Source organism: Rhinatrema bivittatum, chromosome 10 (genome assembly GCF_901001135.1).
Source record: "Rhinatrema bivittatum chromosome 10, aRhiBiv1.1, whole genome shotgun sequence".
Taxonomy (NCBI): domain Eukaryota; kingdom Metazoa; phylum Chordata; class Amphibia; order Gymnophiona; family Rhinatrematidae; genus Rhinatrema; species Rhinatrema bivittatum.
Genome location: NC_042624.1, coordinates 91,969,494 through 91,988,736, shown reverse-complemented (window position 1 = coordinate 91,988,736; position 19,243 = coordinate 91,969,494). Strand labels below are relative to the sequence as shown.

The window sequence follows — 19,243 nt, the reverse complement described above, 5'->3', positions numbered from 1 at the left end:
CTCTCCATGCACTCCTTGCCTCTTCATTGAGTCACTGACTATGTGCATTGGCCCTTCTTTGTCTTGTTACTCTTTGCCCTGTTGCCTTCCAGGGCTTCCTGCTTTGCTCAGTGGTCTCCTTGGCCTTTCAGTCCTGCCTTGCAGGACTTAGCTGGAACCAAAGGCAAGACTTGAGCTGGAGACACAGCTGGTACTGATGGCAAGCAGGAGCTGGATATAGGCAGGGTTGGAGGCATGGGCTAGGCTTGGACTGGAGGCAAGGCGAGCAAGGCTGGAACCAAGGGCGAAGCCTGGGACTGGAGACAGGGCTGGGTATTGAAGACAATGCAACAAGGGCTTGAACGGAGGGCAAGGCCTGGACCCGACACAAAGGCTAGACAGGACAGGACTACAACAAGCAAACAAATAAGGCAGCCCAAACAGGTCACAAGGCTGAGCTAGGCAAACCTAGAGGTCTGGTTCAAACTGGCCTCTTGGTTCAAACTAGGTCTTAGCTCACAGCACGGATGCATATAAGGAGTGACATCAGCAAATCTGTTGGTCTTTGCCTATATCTACTGGTCGGGGGGGGGGGGGGGCATAACCCGTTTATCTGGACTGGTCCAACTGGTTGAAGAGGAGTTAGGGATTAATTGATTTTATGGTGAATTAAAAAATAGGAAGAACAAAAATAGTTATTTTAAAAATGGAATAGCATACCGTACTTAAGCCGATCTTCTCTTCAATAAGCTGCCTGGCATAATCGATCTGTTGTGGCGTTCCACGAATGGTAAACAGTTTCATGTTGGGATCTGCATTCGGCGGAGGATTTCTTTGAAGTTCTATTCTAGCACCAGACTGCTGACTTATGTTTTTTATTGTCTCACCACCTTAAAAAACAAACAAACAAAAAAAAAAAACACGCACACACGAAAGTCAGCAGGAAACAGAAGCTAAACTGAAAGCTACAACTCAAGAAAGTATGTTAGCTTACCATAAATGAGGTTCTCTGTAGACAGCAGACTGAACTAGCCATGACACATGGATGATGTCAGACCACAACAAATGGACCCATCTCGCTGAGCTCAGAGTTTTCCTATTGAGCAATCGTGGCAATTACCACAAACACACTGCCTTGAGAGCCCCTAAATTGATTAGAGTTTAGCTTTAAGCTAGGCAGTCGACTTTCCAGGAGGCAGGTGGGCATAAAGCATAGCTAATTCATCCTGCTGCCTACAGAGAACCCTGGTTAAGGTAAGCATACTTTTCTCTATTGACAAGCAGGGCTGAATTAGCCATAACCAAGCTGAGGGTTGCATGGCTGAGTACTCTGTAAAAGTAACATGAACCTTCCCTCCCTCTTCATTCCCACGGAGAGTAGACTAATGGGTGTACAACAGGCCTCACAAAATAAGTTACTGTCATTCCTGGAGATATTTTCTAGACAGTAATGGGGCGTGAAAGTGTGAAATGAACACCAAGATGCAGCTTGGACAGTCTGGGATCTGGAGGCCAGCGAGAACATAGCAATGTGTGATACAGTATGCAAGTCAGTTGGAAAATGCGTACTTGTCAACGGCTATTCCAAGTCCATTAGGATCGTATGAGATGAAAAGTTGAGAAGCCTGACAATGTGGTTGAGTTCTCTTTAGGTAACATGTCAAGACCTTGTTATCTGGAGAAAGGAAGGATGTTTCCCCTTTATGTACATGAAGTCTTGGAAAGAAAGTTAGCAAAACAATGGCTTATTTCAGATGAAAAGCAAACTACTTTTGTTAGAAACTTGGGGTGAATGTGGAGCACCACGCGGCTGTGGAAAAACTGCAACTATGGAGAGTAATGGAGAAATTCTCACCTGATAATTTCATTTTCTGACAGATGGACTCAGGCCCAATGGGTTATGTCCCCTGCCAGCAAATGGAAACAGTCAGATATCAAAGCTGACATCACCCTACATACACCCCTGCAGTAACCTACACCCTCCAATATTCTCTTCAAAAGCCACTGTGGCCGTACTAGTGAAAAAAAACTTGATTAAAAATATAATCAAAAACGAATAGCTGTGGGGGCGCTGTGCTGAGGCCAATCAGGGTGGACGTGTGAATCAGAAGCTCCTCACCTTCGACCACCTAATTAGTTGTAAAAGTTGCAATTTTAAGGACTTCATTGTTCCCTAGCATTGACTAGTTACTTGAACCTCTAGGATGGCTTCCAAACACAAAACTTTGGATCTTAAGCAATTTTCATTCAGTAAACAAGCAGCTGATTTCCTGGCGGAGGGCAGCAAGCCGGCCTCGGCCAGCACGGGTGATACTGTGTCTGAACAAGACAACCAGCTAATTGCGGTAAGCCCTGGCACCTCTGATTTTCCATCTCGGGATGAATTGCGCCCATGTTTTTTGAACCTCCGCAATGATTTAAAACAAGAGAGTTTCTGAACTCCATAGCAGAGATTCGGGAGGACCTCGCGACATTGAGGTCTTGAATTGACGAAATAGACATCCTGGTCGAGGGGCGTACTGACAATTTCTGAGCTAGTGTCCCAGCATCAAACCCTACAGAAAGAAATCCAGCTTCTAACTGAAAAAGTAGAAGATCTTGAAAACCGTTCGAGATGGTGTAACTTAAGGATCAGAGGTTTGCCTGAAACTGAAGACTACAAGGATGTGAAAGCAGTAGCCACTAAAATCTGCCCATTTTTTCCTCTCTCGGCAGGCTTATGGCTCTGCACCACCAGGGCATGTTAAGTACCTCAATAGAAATTAAGCGAGTGCACAGAGCACTAGGCCCAAGGCCAGACAACAGAGACAGATATAGTGCTTTGCCTGCACAGCTACCACCAAAAATCCCTGAATTATGAAGCAGCACAGAAACAGCAAGTCTGGCACTGGCAAGGACAAAACATCATTGTTTTCCAAGATCTAGCCGCCATTACACTTCGCAAGCGCTTTGAACTTTGCAGTGTTACTCAAGCCTTGTGAGCAGAACAGATCCGCTACCTATGGGTTTTTCCCTTCGGGTTACACTTTGCAATCAAGGGAACCACATTCAGAGTAAATACTTTTTTGGAGGTGGCAGTCACCTTTAAACAAATGGATATGCCTATTGCAGCACCTAAACTTGACTCCCGTCCTTGCTGGCAGAGAGCAGCCAAGGGAGGCCGAAGACAATCAGGGAATTCCCTCACCACTCCATCTGAACAAGGGTGAAGAATGAAGACAAATTGATGACAATATTACTTTATTTTGGACCTTTATAGTCCTTACGTTAATGGGACACTCATGTCGTTTGCACATGCAGCATGCTGAGTCAGTGCAAAAATCTTAGTAATGGATATTTTGCTTTATCGTGTGGTATTTGAGAGAATAATTGCAGTTTTACTTTTTCCCTCTGATTTTCTCATGTGGGTGGGCAGGGGTGGGGTACCCTCGCTTTTCCCTTCTCGATCGTTCTCACTTGTCCCAATGGGGAGGATACACTGCCTTGGAGGTTGGCGGGTTTATTATGGGATGGGATTTTTTTTTGGGGGGGGGGGGGTTAATACGTTATTGTACTGCCAGAGGGGCTCAATATTTTGTTTATATTTAAGTATCCAAGATATTCGAGAATAATGCTAGACATTATTTTTCTGTATGTCTATTCGAATATTTTCTCTTATTGTTAAAGGTTTAAATACTTTTAGGAAACGCCAATTATTCTTCCAAGAACTAGCAACAAACAAGGTTTCGATTGCCCTACTCCAAGAAACACATCTTAGGAAAAAACATGTTTGCTACCTGTCCACAAAGACTACCCCCATCAATTTCTGGCCTCTAACGCTGTTGGGGCACAATGTTGTGGAGTGACTATCTTAATTGCTGCCCCTCAGGGGAGATACCTGCTCCTAAAAAATTTGGTTGGGTAACCAGATATACACTTTTGTAAATCTGCATTTCCCTTGCATGGAGCAACAGTCTTTTTTGTTAACGATAGCTGAGTTGGTGGAGATGCACCCTGAAGAGCATCAACTTATGGGTGGGGATTTTAATTTTACCCCAAACCCACAAGTGGACAACTTGTCCTCAGCGGCACCCGTTTCCTCTAGGGTGCGAAAGTCTCTCTTGAACGTGATGACCCATTGGGGCTTAGTGGATCTTTGGAGACAGATTCCCATCTTCTCAGGCCTATATCTTTTTCACTGCTCCTCATAAAAACTTATTCTCATATTGACTATTTTCTTCTGAGAGCAGATACTGGAAGTAACACATGGTCGGATCACGCACCCATTTGGCTAGATGTCGTTCTCCAGGGTTTGGGATTGCAGTCAGCATTTTTGGTGTCTCATTGAAAGCTTCTTGCTAGCCCAGAATTTTTACAATCTATAGAGGGGCATTTACGGGAATATTTTCATTCTCAAGATTCTGAACTTATGGTGCCCTCGGTGATCTGGGAATGCTCAAAAGCAGTAATTCGAGGCCATTTAATTTCCCGGGCTCTCAGCTTCTGACTTTGGAGCAGAGTCTTTCTAGAGACCACATGTGAACGCATTCTAAATCACTGTTTGAGAAACTGACAGCCGCACGGGCTGAACTGCAGTCCCTGGATGACACGTTGGTGGCACACCAATTAGAGAAACTCAAGCAAGAACGTTTTGAAGGGACAAATAAATTAGGTCGCTACCTAGCGTGACGTCTGAAAGTCCTCCAATAGAGTTCCATAGCAAATATTTTGGATAGTTCTGGAACAATGGTTACCCACGCTGCAGATATTAGACATTGCTTTACCCAATTCTACTCCTCCCATTACAGCACGGATGTGTCTATATGCTATGCAGATATCAACTGGTACTTATCTTCTATCCCTCTTCCATGCTTTACTACTGAATAGCAGCTCCTACTGGATAGTCCCCATCAGTTCCCCTGAAGTTTTACAAGTTATTAAATCCCCAAAAGGGAGTAAATCTCCAGGCCTTGATGGGTTTTCCAGTGGGTATTATAAACAGCATGCCCATATATTAGTAGCATCCTTGACTAATATGTTTAATTTTCTGAGGGAGAGAGGCTCTCTTGCAAATCACTCTACTGTAGCAGGGATATCGATAATTTGAAAACCTGGAAGAGATCCCTCCTTGTGTAGGTCCTACCGCCCCATTTCACTTATTAATCTTGATCTAAAAATTTTAGCCAAGGTCTTAGCAGAGCGCTTGAATAAACTCTTGCCCAATCTAGTGCAACCTGACCAGGCAGGGTTTATTCCCACTCGAACTGCGGTGGACAATGTCCAAAAGATAGTGAACCTAATTTGGTGGGGGTCACCAGAAGGCTCCATGCATCTTACTGTCAGTGGATGCCGAAAAAGCCTTCGACATTGTGCACTGGCCTTTTCTGTTCACGACTCTCGAGAAAATGCAATTTGGCCCTTTTATGTTGCAATGGATTAAGACCCTTTATCATATACTCTCAGCCAACATGAAGGTTAATGGGGGCTATGGGGATAGCTTTAACACTGGCCGGGAAACTAGACAGGGATGCCCCCTGTCCCATTATTTGCTCTCTTCCTGGAACCGTTTCACCTCTAGGGTATGCCTTTCTGAGGCCAGTGGGGTGGGGGGGGGGGGGGGGGGTTGTTTGAGATTAGGGGCCTTGCATTTTAAAATTGTCTATTAGCCGATGACATTTTATGTACCCTTACCAATCCTGCACTTTCACTGGCTGCAGTTTCAGCTGAATTAAAACAATTTAGTATTGTTTCAGGATTTAAAGTAAACTTTGAAAAATCAGAAATTTTAAATGTTAACTTGGACCCAACCCATGGCCAAAACCATCCGCCGGACCTTTTCATTTAAGTGGGCTAAAAACTCTCTTAAATATCTAGGGATACACATTGGGGATAAAGTGGGAGATATATTCTTCCTAAATTCTGGGCCCCTTTTAGTGGGATAGATAGAGATATGGCTAGATGGGTCAGGGAACATTTTACTTGGCTAGGGCGCATTGCAATAGTCAAAATGAATGTCCTCCTGAAGTTCTTGTACTTCATAACATTACCCATTTACCTTTCTGCCATGCTTCTCCGCTCCTGGCAAAAGAAGATTTTTTTCCTTTATCTGCAAGATATGCCTGCCTAATACTTCTAAGTCAACACTTTATAATCCCACGAAAGCAGGGGGACAGGGAGTACCTAACTTGCAATGGTACTATGTGGCATCTCAACTTCGTGCCTTTACAGATTTTCTTAGAATGAGCTCCCCTAAACGTTGGGTTATACTTGAGAAGACCCTGGTGGGGTCCATGCCTCTTTCACTGCTGCCTTGGCAGCCACAATTGACATGGCGTTATATTAATAGTGTTTCCTTTGCACTCCATACTACGCTAAAGGTTTGGTTTCAATAGAAGTCAAAATTGGTTGGTTCCAGTCCGTATTTTTCATCTCTCCCACTTTATCCATAACACAGCCTTTTCCGCCTAGATTGCATCCCAGAGACGTTTGGTCCTAGAAACAGGGTGGATTGCTACGTTTTGAACATTTCCTCAGCAGAGGCAAAGTGTTGTCGCATACTGATGTATTAGCGACAATTAGAGAGACTAAACTATTTAGAATATGCCCAATTACGGCATTTTATTTTAACTCCGCAGAGGGCAATGGCTGTCCGGGAAGGGCAATCCTTATTTGAATCCCTCTGTTCCCAGGCTGATTCTTTGAAGGGGGGATTTCTAAGATATACAGTGTACTTTCAGGCTCTTTTATCCAAGCCCTCATATATTCAATCTTGAGAAGCTGATTTGGTGAGATAATTGGATAATGAGGACTGGGATTTCATTTTCTCTGCCACAAGCGGATGCTCTATTTCTGCCCAGCTACAGGAATGCTGGGCAGAAATAAATAAAATATTATTCCACTGGCATTTAACACCTTTCAGACTGTCCCACGGAGGGAAGGCGTATAGCAACTCTTCTTCCAGCCAGGTCTGATTGAGAGCATCGTTCCCCAGGGACCTCTGATCTCTTCTGCAATTGAAGAATCACAGAACCTTCGCATTGTGAGATGCAGCCAGCAGGTCAATGGATGGGAGGCCCCAGCGATCTACTATCAGTTTAAAGGCTTTGGCCAACACCCACTCTCCTGGATCCAGACTCTTTCTACTTAGAAAGTCTGCTCTGATGTCTTTTCCTATGATGTGGGAGGCTGAAATCATCTGTAGATGTGTTTCCACCCATTGCATAAGGAGGTTTATCTCCTGTGCCACTTGCTGGCTCTTGGTTCCACCCTGAAGGTTGATGTAGGCTACAGTCTTGCATTGTCCGACATCACGCAGACTGCTCAACCCTGGAGTCTGAGGCTGAATTGTAGACACGCCAATCTGACTGCCTGGGATTCCAGGTGATTGATGTTCCAGAGGGCCTCTTCTTCGGTCCAACATCCCTGGGCCGACAATTCCTGACAGTGAGCTTCCCCAGCCCCAGAGGCTGGCGTCCGTCGTGTGGACCAGCCAGTTCGATGAGGACACGGGCACATTCCTGCTCAGATGAGCTTCCTGCAGCCACCACTGGAGCTGGGAGCATATGTCCATCAGCAAGTGGAGGCAAATCAAATAGTCTCGAGACTGCAGGTTCCAACGTGACAGCAGTGAGCACTGAAGTGGTAGCATGCATGCTCTCACCCACGGCACCACTTCCAAGGTTGCCGCCATCAAACTGAGAACTTGGAGACAGCTTCACACCGTCTGGCATATCGTGCTCATCAACTGACACACCTGAGACAAGACTTCCTTATCTATGTGGTCAGAAGAAAGACCTTGACGTGCTTGGTGTCAACCCAGATATTCCAAGCACTGGGAAGGCCTGAAACTGCTCTTGTCCAGGTTTGCTACCCAACCAAGTTCCTGAAGCAAGGAGATTACCCGGAGACTCTCTTCCACAATTTGGCCCAGATCAATCAGTCGTCCAAGTACAGGTGCACCAGGATTCCCTCTTTTCTCAATGCTGCCACTACGACCACCATGATTCTTGGAAAATGTTCTAGGGGTGGTGGCTGGGGCAAAGGGCAATGCCTGGAACTGATAATGGCGACCCAGTACTATAAAGCGTAGGAAACTGTGTTCTTGATGGACTGGAATATGTAGGTAGACCTCGGATAGGTCCAGGAAGGTTAAGAACTCTCCTGATTGTACTGTCATTATCACGGAGCATAATGTTTCCATGCTGAAATGATTCACTTGTAGATGTCGGTTGACACTAGAGGTCCAGGATGGGGCAAAAAACCTTCCTTCTTGGGTACGATGGAATAAATGGAATAATGCCCCGTATTTTCCTGGGGCGCAGGTACTAGAATTATAGCCCTCATCTTCAGAATCCTTAGAGTAATCTCCACTGCCTGCTTCTTGTGCTGGGAGTGGCAAGGAGACACGATGAATATGTCCGGAGGAGTGCTGTGAATCAATGAGGCCAGGGACCAGTGTGCCAAAAGCACCTGGGTGCAGAGCGCAGACAGTGCCAAGGCTGGATGTGTCGAAAGGAGTAGATGGCTGGGTTGACAGAGTCAAGGCCCAATGTGTTGGCTTAGTATGCCAACCGTGCAGTTTGCGTAGACGCGGATAAGGGCCAATGCGATGCACAGACTTAAGCTTCAGCAGTGCCAATTGTGCTGCTGACTTCAACACATGGCGCTTTGTTTTGTGTGCTGACAAACCTCACAAGGCCTACATGAGGGGCTCATGGACCCCCTGCTCGACACTTTCGTGTCTTACTCAACCCCTGGGCTATGGCAGATCCAGGAACTGGCACAATGGTTGGAGGAATTTGCTCAAGATATTCCTGTTCAACTTGGTGAGAAGCCAGCCTGAAGAGGCCCAATTCTAAAAAGAGGAACAATTCAGACTTTTCATCTCCATCTTCCAGGTCCTGTTCCACTTGGACCTTGGAAACATCAGGCCACAATCAGAACAAGTGGCTGTATTGTGGTCTGATCCCAGACATCTTTATCAACTATAGTGGCCATTGGTGACAGACATCTTACAGCTGCTTGCACAGTCCTTACATGATATTCTATTTATCTTTTGTAGCTCTGAAAAGTGCTGTTGAGGGGCTGCTAATGTAGCAAAGCAACTTGAAGCACATAGAGAGAATGCATCTGTGCTAAAGCTCAAACAAAAATAATACCCAAGGGACACATGCCAGGAGAGTTGAACTATGAGCTTAGATGGGTCCATTTGGCACTGTCAGATGTCACCCACGTGTCATGGCTAATTCAGCCCTGCTTGTCGATAGAGAAAAGCCTATTCACAAATACATGTGGAGTAGGTTTCACAGGAAGGTCATAACTTCTAGCACAGGATCCCTGGGAGCAAGCCAATCACACCCCATCAAGAATTAAACTATCATTAAGGATCTGGCAGCTCTTCTTAGCCAAATACTTAAGACACTGAACTTGAAGGAAATGCTGAACATTTGAATATGTGCAAATGGAGAAATTATGAAACTATCAGGTATGTTTTCTTTAGTGTAGACAGATGGACTCAGGACCAGTGGGTTATATGCTCCCCTGCCAGCAGATGGAGACTAAGTCAGGTTTCAAAGCTGACGTCACCTTAGATACACCCCTGAAGTGACCACAGCCTTTCAGTATTCTCTTCAAAAGCCATTGTAGACATACTATTGACAAAACCTGATTAAAATTTGAATAATGAATAAACGTAACTGTACTCAACCAAACAAATTCTGAATCCCAGTAAGATTATAGATGCCCTAATCTAGGGATTGGGCGATGATTTACTCAACCTCTTGGAATCGATATTCGTTTCACGGATGATTCCTTGGCCCCATTCTTGGACAGCCATGGGCAGGATGCTGAGTCCATCTGTCTACACCAGTGGTTCTCAACCCTGTCCTGGGGACCCCCCCAGCCAGTCGGGTTTTCATGATATCCACAATGAATATGCATGAGAGAAAATTTGCATGTTATGGAGGCAGTGTATGCAAATTCTCTCTCATGCATATTCATTGTGGATATCATGAAAACCCAACTGGCTGGGGGGGTCCCCAGGACAGGGTTGAGAACCATTGGTCTACACTAAGGAAAACGAACTTATCAGGTAAGCAATTACTCCATTCCCTAGCGTGTAGCCAGATGGACTCAGGAACAATGGGATGTACAAAACTACTCTCGATCAGGGTGGGAGGCTCCCACGATCCAGTTAGCATTGCCCTTGCAAAGGCTGCGTCCTCTCGGGCCTGAACATCCAGGCGATAGAACCTGGAGAAAGTGTGCAAGGAGGATCACTTCGCAGCTTGGCAGGTGTCTACAGGAGACCACAGTCTAGCTTCCACCCAAGCTACTATTTGAGAGCCCTAGTGGAATGAGCTTTAACTTGAAGAGTAATGGCTTTCCTGCCTCTACATAGGCTCCTGTGACCACCTCCTTTATCCAGCAAGCTATGGTAGCCCGAGAAGCTGGTTCACCCTGTCTCCTTCCACCATGTAGAACAAACAAACGGTCTGGTCTTGCACACTGGTTCTGAAACTTCCAGATACCACACCAAAAGCTACAGATGTTTAAATGGCGGGGGAGGCGGTAGTCTTCCGTATCCCTGAGTTTATCTAGGGATGGCAACGAAATGGGCCGATTCAAGTAAAACAGACTACCTTGGGCAAGAAGGATAGCACAGTATGAAGTTGTAACGCTCCTGGAGAGATCTGGAGGTACGGTTCCAGACAGGACAGTGCCTGTAGTTCAGAAATGCGACAAGCCAAGCATATCGATACCAGGAACACCATTTTCAGGGAGAATAAGTGCAAGGAAAGACTGTGTAGCAGCCAAAAGGAGGCCCTGTCAAAAATTCAAGATTCCACAGGGGAACTGTAGGGGTGGCTGGAGGTCCGTCACCCGTTTGTGACTGAAGAATCAGGGAACCTTCGCACTGTGAGATGCGGCCCGCAGGACGATGGATGGGAGGCCAACGATCTACCATTAGTTGAAAGGCTTTGGCCGACAATGCCCATTCTCCTGAATCCGGACTTTCCCTGCTTAGAAAGTCTGCTCTGACGCTGTCTTTCCCTGCAATGTGGGAGGCCAAGATAATCTGTAGATGTAATTCCGCCCATTCCATAAAGAGTTCTATCTCCTGTGACACCTGATGGCCTTAGTTCCCCTCTAGCGACTAATGTAGGGCACTGCTGTTGCACTGTCCGACATCACGCAGACTGCGTGACCCTGGGGTTTGTGGCTGAACTGTAGACAAGCCAATCTAACTGCCTGGGCTTCCAGGTGGTTTATGCTCTGGAGTGCCTCTTCCTTGGTCCAACACCCTTAGGCCATCAGTTTCTGTCAATTAGCTCCCCAGCCCTGAAGGCTCACATCTGACTTGAAAACCAGCCAGTTTTGGCAGGCACAGGGTTACACCCTTGCCCAGGTGAGCTTCCTGCAGCCACCACTGGACTCAAAAACATACTTCCACCAGTGGGCGGGGGTGAATTGAAAGTCGAGACAGGGGGTTCCAACGTGACAGCAGGGAGTGTTGAAGTGGTTGCATGTGTGTCCTCTCTCACTGTACCACCTACAGGGTTGACTCCATCAAACCAAGGATCTGCAGATAGCTCCACCTCATTGGGCGAATTGAATTCTTCAGACACCGTTGGGACATCAACTTTCTTACCTGTGTGGGCAGGAGGAAAACACTGCACTGCTTGGTGCTGAACCGGGCTCCCAGATATTCCAAGAACTGGGAGGGTTTGAGACTGCTTTGGTCCATGTATACGACCCAACTGACCTCTTGAAGCAGGGAGGTCACCCTGCTGGTCACCCAGAGACACTATTCCACGGGCTTCGCCCGGATCATCCAGTCGTCCAAGCATGGGTGCATCAGGATTCCCTCTTTTCTCAGTACCGCCTCTATAACCACCTTAACCTTGGAAAATGCTGTGGAGTGGTGGCCAGGCCGAAGGGCAGCACCCGGAACTGATAATGGCGGCCCAGTACCACAAAGAGTAGGAAACGCTGATGTTCTTGGCGGACTGAAATATGAAGGTAGGCTTCGGAAAGGTCCAGGGACGTTAAGAACTCTCCCGGTTGTACGGCCATTATGATGAAGCGCAGAGTTTCCATGCGGAACTGAATAACTCAAATGATGGTCGATACTCTTGAGGTCCAGGATGGCGTGAAAGGAACCCTATTTCTTGGGTACGATAAGATAGATGGAATAATGCCCCATGTCTTCCTGGGACACAGGTACTGGAAGTACAGCCCTGAACCTGAGGAGCCTTACCAAGGTAGACCCTACTGTATGCTTCTTGTGCTGGGAGCGGCAAGGAGACATCATGGGCATGTCCTGAGGAGAATAGCAAAACTCCAACGTGTATTCTTCTCGTATGACATCCAGTACCCATTTGTCCAAAGCAATCTCGACCCACCGCTGGTAAGAGGACAGCCAACCTTCTGTCTCCTCATTCCGAAGGTGGGTCAGCAGAACTTCACTGGGGGGGGGGGGGGTCGGAACGAACTGGAACCCAAACTTGCCCCTCTCTTGGACTGCCAACTCCAAAAAGACAAACATCCTGAAGGACAGAGGCCTCTGAAATTTTGAGCTTCTATAGGGCCAAAAGTGTTGGGAGCCCCTGGGCTGACCCCTCATGGGCAAGGGGTGCTGTAACTGCTTTTTCTCATCTTCTGGTAGCTGTGGCCCTGGAGAGTCACCCCATTTACTGTCCAGTTTTTTCAATTCACTCCCGAAGAGGAGTGATCCCTTAAAGGGCATCTTTGTGGGATTTGCCTTAGGTTGTGTCAGCTGACAAATTTCATGGCCATAGTTGTCTTCTGGCCGCTACCACGGAGGCCACTCCTTTGGCCGAGGTACAGACCAGGTCAGAGTCCGTGTCAGATAAAAGGGCTATGAGGGCACAACAAGAAGCAATCTATAAGGTCATTGTTGTCACATCAAAGGCTTGTTTAAGGATGGACCCCATCCGACTACTATGCGCATCCTTCAAGGCCACTCCTCTCTCCATTGGATAGCTGTTCGCTTCGAGACTGCGCAGACCAGCACCTCTAAACACACTCTCACTGCCAAATCCAGTAAGTATAGAGCTTCTAACGCTCGTCCCATACTCCCTTTTAAAACTTGCTTCTGGGGCGCCCCCAATCCAGGTCAATCGACTCTGTAGGGAAAAATCAGACTGGTCCAAGGAAAAGAAAATTGGTTATCTGATAAACTTGCTCAATAGCCTCCGGGTCATGGACCTACTGGGGGGAGTGAGCCAGGCTCCCCGATATCACCCCCAGTATCTGTTTGAGCTGGTAATTGGGTCTTCAACCCCATACCTCAGCTGCCTCTGAAACCAGGGGGGATGGTCCCCTCAGGACCTCACAACCCCTTGGGAGGCGGAAGACTGTCACCTGCAGGAATGCTCTGCCGTCCCGGTCTGTCAATAGGGGTGGGAGAGGGAGGGCTTACCGGTCGAGGTTCTGTCCAGACAGTGGCCAGTGAGGTAGCAGACTGCACCTTACAAAGGCTTGAAGGCCCTGGAAAAATAATTCCATCCAAGAGAAGGCTGCCGGGCCCGTGCCTATCCCAGGAAGTACTGGGATAGCTGCCACTGAATTTCCTTCTCCCACTGATGGCCCAGTCCTGGGGTATTTCCAGTTAAGGCTGTGGCCATCCCATCATCTGAATGGGAGGAGCCAGGCTTAGCAAATTCCGAGGAAGCCAACTCTCCTTGGGCTTCTTCACAGTTCTGACAGGTTGGAATTCAGTCAGGCTGAGAAGCCTTAATATGACAAGCAGCACAGAAAGCAAGGCGTTTAGGTTTCTTGGTTGCCGGTGTCATTGATGGCGGTAACTGTGTTCAAATCGGCTCGGGCTTATATGTGCACAAAATTATAGTGCCTAGACGGGGTGTGAAGAGGCACGCGCTCTGTCCGTGTGCGTTCAGTTTTTCCTGTACGAGCTTATGACATGCGCGTACTGACATCCTACATAGGGCCGTACAACACAGCAACACGCGCAAGATGACGCCAATGAGGCCATCTACGTGGTGTGCCTAGGAGTGGGAACGACATCGGTAGGGTGTGCTGAACATGGAGACTGGAGGAAACCTACTGGAAGTCCCTCCAATCATCACTAGATTTTTTTTTTTTTTTTAAACTTACCTGGGCTCAGCACTTACTGGCTGAGTACAGAGACTGTCTGCTGCTGCGTCGAGAGAGGGCTTGGGCTGTCACTGCTGTGCTCGGCTTCCTGTATCAGCTGCTTCAGCAGTAAAGTCCATGCCAGGAACCGGCTACCAGACCAAGGCACACCTCTGAGGATTTCGGAAATCACCTCAGGAATTCTCAACTTGGGGAGGAACCTTTAGGTTTCACCACAGGAGAGCGGGGCTCAGTCTTTCTCCAATTTAAAAATAGAAATTTCTTCCTCCAAAGAGTACAGCGATCCCAATAGGGAAAGCATGTCTACATCTGCTAGCAGACAGATACTGAAGGGCTTAGGTCACCGCAGGGGTGTATCTAAGGTGACCTAAGCTTTGAAACCTGACTCCGTCTCCATCTGGTAGCAGGGGAGCATATAACCCATCTGACAACACACTAGGAAATAGAAATACTGTATGTAAATGCATAATACTATTCAAGTTAGTTACAAAATGCATCTGCTTCTTAAATTAGAAAAATAAAGATTCAAACTATATAAATGAGGTACACTATCTTCTTTTTACAAGACAGCACTAGTACTTGCTAGCAGACTGAACTGGATGGGGCAGAGAGCACAATTAAAGCACAAAATGTTCAACCTAGTTTTTCAAAAAATAAATTGCATCTCTGAAGAGTTCCTGGGCCTTTCCCATAAATGGCAAGAGGGACAGGTCCCATATTATGGAGAAACATGTTTTAAGGAAGTTAAAGAAGCATTAACAAAATAAAATCAGAAAAAGCGGCCATAAAAGTTAAGATGCATTGCCTTTGCCGATGATTAGTCCAGTTTTTGCAGTTGGAACAATAAAATTAAACTCTTGCAGTCCACCAGGTGGTCCCATGTTCCAATTGCCTTGACCTCTACCTCTTCCTCGACCGCCAGGTCCAGGGCCACCAGAATTACCAGCCTATGCAAAGAAATAAGGACATTGTTACACACTACAGCAATTTTTAACTAGAAATGCAATATTGCTACTGGAAATTAGTCTAGGTAGTACTTAACCAATAAACTGCAGAAGTCTATTTTAACATTAACAACTTACTAGTTAAGAGCAACAATTGATGCAAATGACTTGACCTACCTGCCTACTAGCACACGTGTTTATGGAGTTTACATCTTTCTAGCCAGCTTCAAGTCAGACCCTTTCCATGTAAGAGGCATCAAATATTAACAGAAAAAACACAGACATGAAATTTCCCTGCCAGCTGTAACAAAAGGAAGGGAGTAACGACAATACTGGAAAGAAAAGGAAAAGGCTCAAAATTGCCTTACATCAGAATTCTAACCAGAACAGTCTGAAAATACGCAGCCGTGCTTCCCGGGTTGGTCCTCGACTGGTGCAGCAGAACTAACAGAAGGAAATTAAAAAGGTAAGAAAACATCTCCTTCCATCTCATCCTGCTACACCAGTCCAGCCCTCAAAAGTAGAAAGTACCAAAGCTTCAGTTACCCAGGTGGGAGGAAGTGAAGGCTGCCCACAGAACCCTTGCCCTGTAAGTTTTTTCCTCCCAAGCTAGCACGTCCAGTCGATAATGCTTCACAAAGGTATTCAGGGATGACCATGTAGCCATTCTGCAAGTATCAGCTGGCATGAGCGCATGCACCTCTGCCCAAGGTGCCAACTGCAAATGAACTAATTCCAGAGGCTTCTTGCCTTTGAGCAAATAAGCCAAATTGGAGAAATGACTTACCTGATAATTTCGTTTTCCTTAGAGTAGACAGATGGACTCAGGACCAATGGGTTATGTGCTCCCCTGCTAGTAAATAGAAACTGAGTCAGGAATCAAAGCTGACGTCGCCCTAGATATGCTCCTGCAGTGACCTCAGCCATTCAGTATTCTCTTCCAAAGTCATTGTGGACATACTATTGAAAACCTAATTTGAACTTAATATTTGATTAAAACGATTAAAAAACTGGAGACACAACTGTACTCAATCACTCAAGCACTGGATCCCAGCAATATTATAGATGCCCTGATCTGGGTATAGGGCGACGGCTTACCTGCCACCTCATGGAATCAAGATTTGCCTCATGGGCGATTTCTTGGTACTGTTCATGGGCAGCCATGGGTGGGATGCTGAGTCCATCTGTCTACCCTAAGGAAAACAAAATTATCAGATAAGAAATTTTGTTTTTCCTAGCGTGTAGCCAAATGGACTCAGGACCAACAGGATGTACAAAAGCTACTCCCAAATGTGCTGGAAGGCTGCCCGCGGTCCGGTTAGCACCGCCCTCGCAAAGGCTGCGTTCTCTCAGGCCTGGATATCCAGGCAGTAGAACCTGGAGAAGGTGTGTAAGGAGGACCAAGTCGCTGCTCAACAGATGTCAGCGGGAGAGAGTAACTTAGCTTCCGCCCAGGATACTGCCTGGAGGTGTAAAAGCTTCCCTGCCTCTACGTAAGCTCCCGTGATTACTTTCTTTATCCAGCGAGCTATGGTAGCTCACGAAGCTGCTTCGTCTTGTTTCTTTCCTCCGTGAAGAACAAACAAGCGATCTGTCTTGCGCATCGGTTCTGAATATTCCAGATACCACACTAAAAGCCTACAGACATTTAGATGGCGAAGGCGGCAGTAGTCTTCCGTGTCCTTGTGCCTATCCGGGGACGGTAAGGAAATGGATTGGTTCAGGTGAAACTCCGAAACTACCTTTGGGAAGAAGGAGGGACGGTGCGAAGCTGTATTGTTCCTGGAGTAAACCGAAGGAACAGTTCCCGACATGACAGCGCCTATAGTTCAGAGTTGCGACGAGCCAAGCATATCACCACCAAGAATACAGTATTTAGTGTTAATAGGTGTAGCGACAGACCGCACAGTGGTCTGAAGGAAGGCCCTGCTAGAAAGCCCAATACTAGATTGAGATTCCATAGGAGGACCAGCCACTTTAAGGGTGGTCGGAGGTGTTTAACCCCTTTTAGGAAACAGGCCGGGTCCAGATGCGCCGATAAGCAGGTTCCATTCAACTTGGCCCTGAAGTAGAACAGGGCTGCCACCTGGATCTTCAAGGAGTTGAGGGACAATCCTTTGTTCAGGCTGTCCTGTAAGAATTCCAGAATCATGGGGATCTTGGCCATTCACAGGGGCACCCCGCGTTCCTCGCTCCAGGCCTCAAATATTCTCCAGATCCGTATGTACGTCAGGGATGTTAAGAACTTCTGCACGCGGAGCAAGGTGGTAATCATGGCTGCCGAATATCCACACTTCGTCAGACAAGGTCTTCCTTCCTCCCTCGGTCTCCGAGGACCTGGAGATAGTGCCACACCCTGGGGCGCATTGTGTTCCTCAACCGACACACTTGGTCCATCAGTTTCCTTCTCTGAGGGAGGGAGGAAGACCTTGTCCTGTTTGGTGTCGAACCAGATTCCCAGGCACTCTAAGGATTGGGAGGGCTGGAGGCTGCTCTTGTCCATGTTCACGACCCAACCGCGTTCCTGTAGAAGGGACCTGACCCTGCTGGTCACCTGAAGGCTCTCTTCCAAAGACTTCGCTCAGATCAGCCAGTTGTCCAATTAAGGGTGCACCAGGATCCCTTCTTAAGAACATGCCATACTGGGTCAAGCCCAACATCCTGTTTCCAACAGTGGCCATTCCAGGTCATAAGAACCTGGCAAGTACCCAAAAACTAAGTCTATTCCATGTCACTGTTGCTAGTAACAGCAGTGGCTATTTTCTAAGTCAAATTAATTAATAGCAGGTAATGGACTTCTCCTCCAAGAACTTATCCAATTCTTTTTTAAACACAGCTACACTAACTGCATTAACCGCACCCAACCGTACACAGGATAACGCCACCGTGGGCCACCACGTGGCGAGACCACCAAGCCTGAAGCGGGGCCAAGCCCATCGGGGGGGGCAGCCTCGGAAACCCCCTTCCCTTGCCCTAACGGGATCGGAAACGTCTGTACGGAACGCTGAGCAAGGAGACCGGAGGAAAGACTTACTGAAGCCCTTCCACACCTCTGGATCGGAGGAGTTCTTTTCTACTTAGTAGCTGAGTACAGATTTCTCGGCACTTACCACCTGAGTACAGATTTGATCTCCGGCTGCAGGGTGAGAGGGCTTGGGCCATCACCGCCGCACTTGGCTTCCTGCACCCGCTGCCTTTCAGCTGCTTCAGCAGCAAAGTCCACGCCAGGAGCTGGCTACCAGACCAAGGCACACCTCTGAGGGATCTCAGAAATCATCTTAGGAATTCTCAACTGGGGGGGCCCTTAGGTAGCACCGCAAGAATGCGGGGCTCGATCTTTCAATTTAAAGGTACATTTCTCCTATGAACTAGTGCTGCAATCCCGTTAAACACTGCTGCTAGTGTGGAGATAGTTTCCACATCTGCTAGGAGATGGAGAAATACTGAATGGCTGAGGTTACTGCAGGAGCATATCTAGGGTGATGTCAACTTTGAAACCTGACTCCATCTCTATCTGCTAGCAGGGGAGCACATAACCCATTGGTCCTGAGTTCATCTTGCTACACGCTAGGAAACAATAGATTCCTTTATACAGCAAGCCAGGAAAGCCTTAGAAGCTACTTCCCCTTTACTCGCACCTCCAAGCAAGACAATTTGTCAGACTTATAGAAGGTATTCGTGATCTCCAAGTAACACAGAATAAGCCTCCACACATCTAAGGACCTAAGAATCCCTTCTCCCCACATTCCTCTTGGGAAAACACTGGGAGGGAAATTGCTTGATTGATATGAAACACTGAATTCACTTTAGGAAGAAACGACAGTACATGATGAAAAGTCACCGCACCCAACAAGATTACCAAAAAGGGATCCTGGCAAGACAAGGCCTGCAGTTCCGAGATCTGCCACAAGGAACGCAATTTTCAGCGATAGATCCTTCAGCAAGGTCTTCTTCAAAGGCAGCCCACTATCAGAGCTTTCAGCATCAAATTAAGGTCCCATGGGGGAACCTCTTTACGCTCAAGAAGCAGGACACATCCAAATAAGCTGTTAGAGACCCCCCAAGCAGGCCCCAGTAGTAGGAAATAGCAGCCATCTGCACCTTCAAGAAATACATATCAAGCATCTAGACTGCTCTGAAGAAAGGCCAAGACACAGGGAACATCTGCCTGGCAGGAAGACTCAGACCTCAACCCACAGAAC

General features: G+C 47.1%; 1 protein-coding gene across 4 annotated transcripts in view; it reads right to left on the bottom strand.

Annotated features, from left to right (window-relative positions):
• Positions 1-19,243, bottom strand: part of FUBP1 (far upstream element binding protein 1) — a 134,343-nt gene that overhangs the window by 72,571 nt on the left and 42,529 nt on the right. For all 4 annotated transcript variants that reach the window (XM_029617458.1, XM_029617456.1, XM_029617457.1 and 1 more), the window contains 2 exons: positions 14,903-15,044; positions 700-869 (listed from right to left, as the gene is read on the bottom strand). In XM_029617458.1, the coding sequence (XP_029473318.1) occupies positions 700-869; positions 14,903-15,044 (312 nt within the window). The remainder of the gene's footprint in view (positions 1-699; positions 870-14,902; positions 15,045-19,243) is intronic.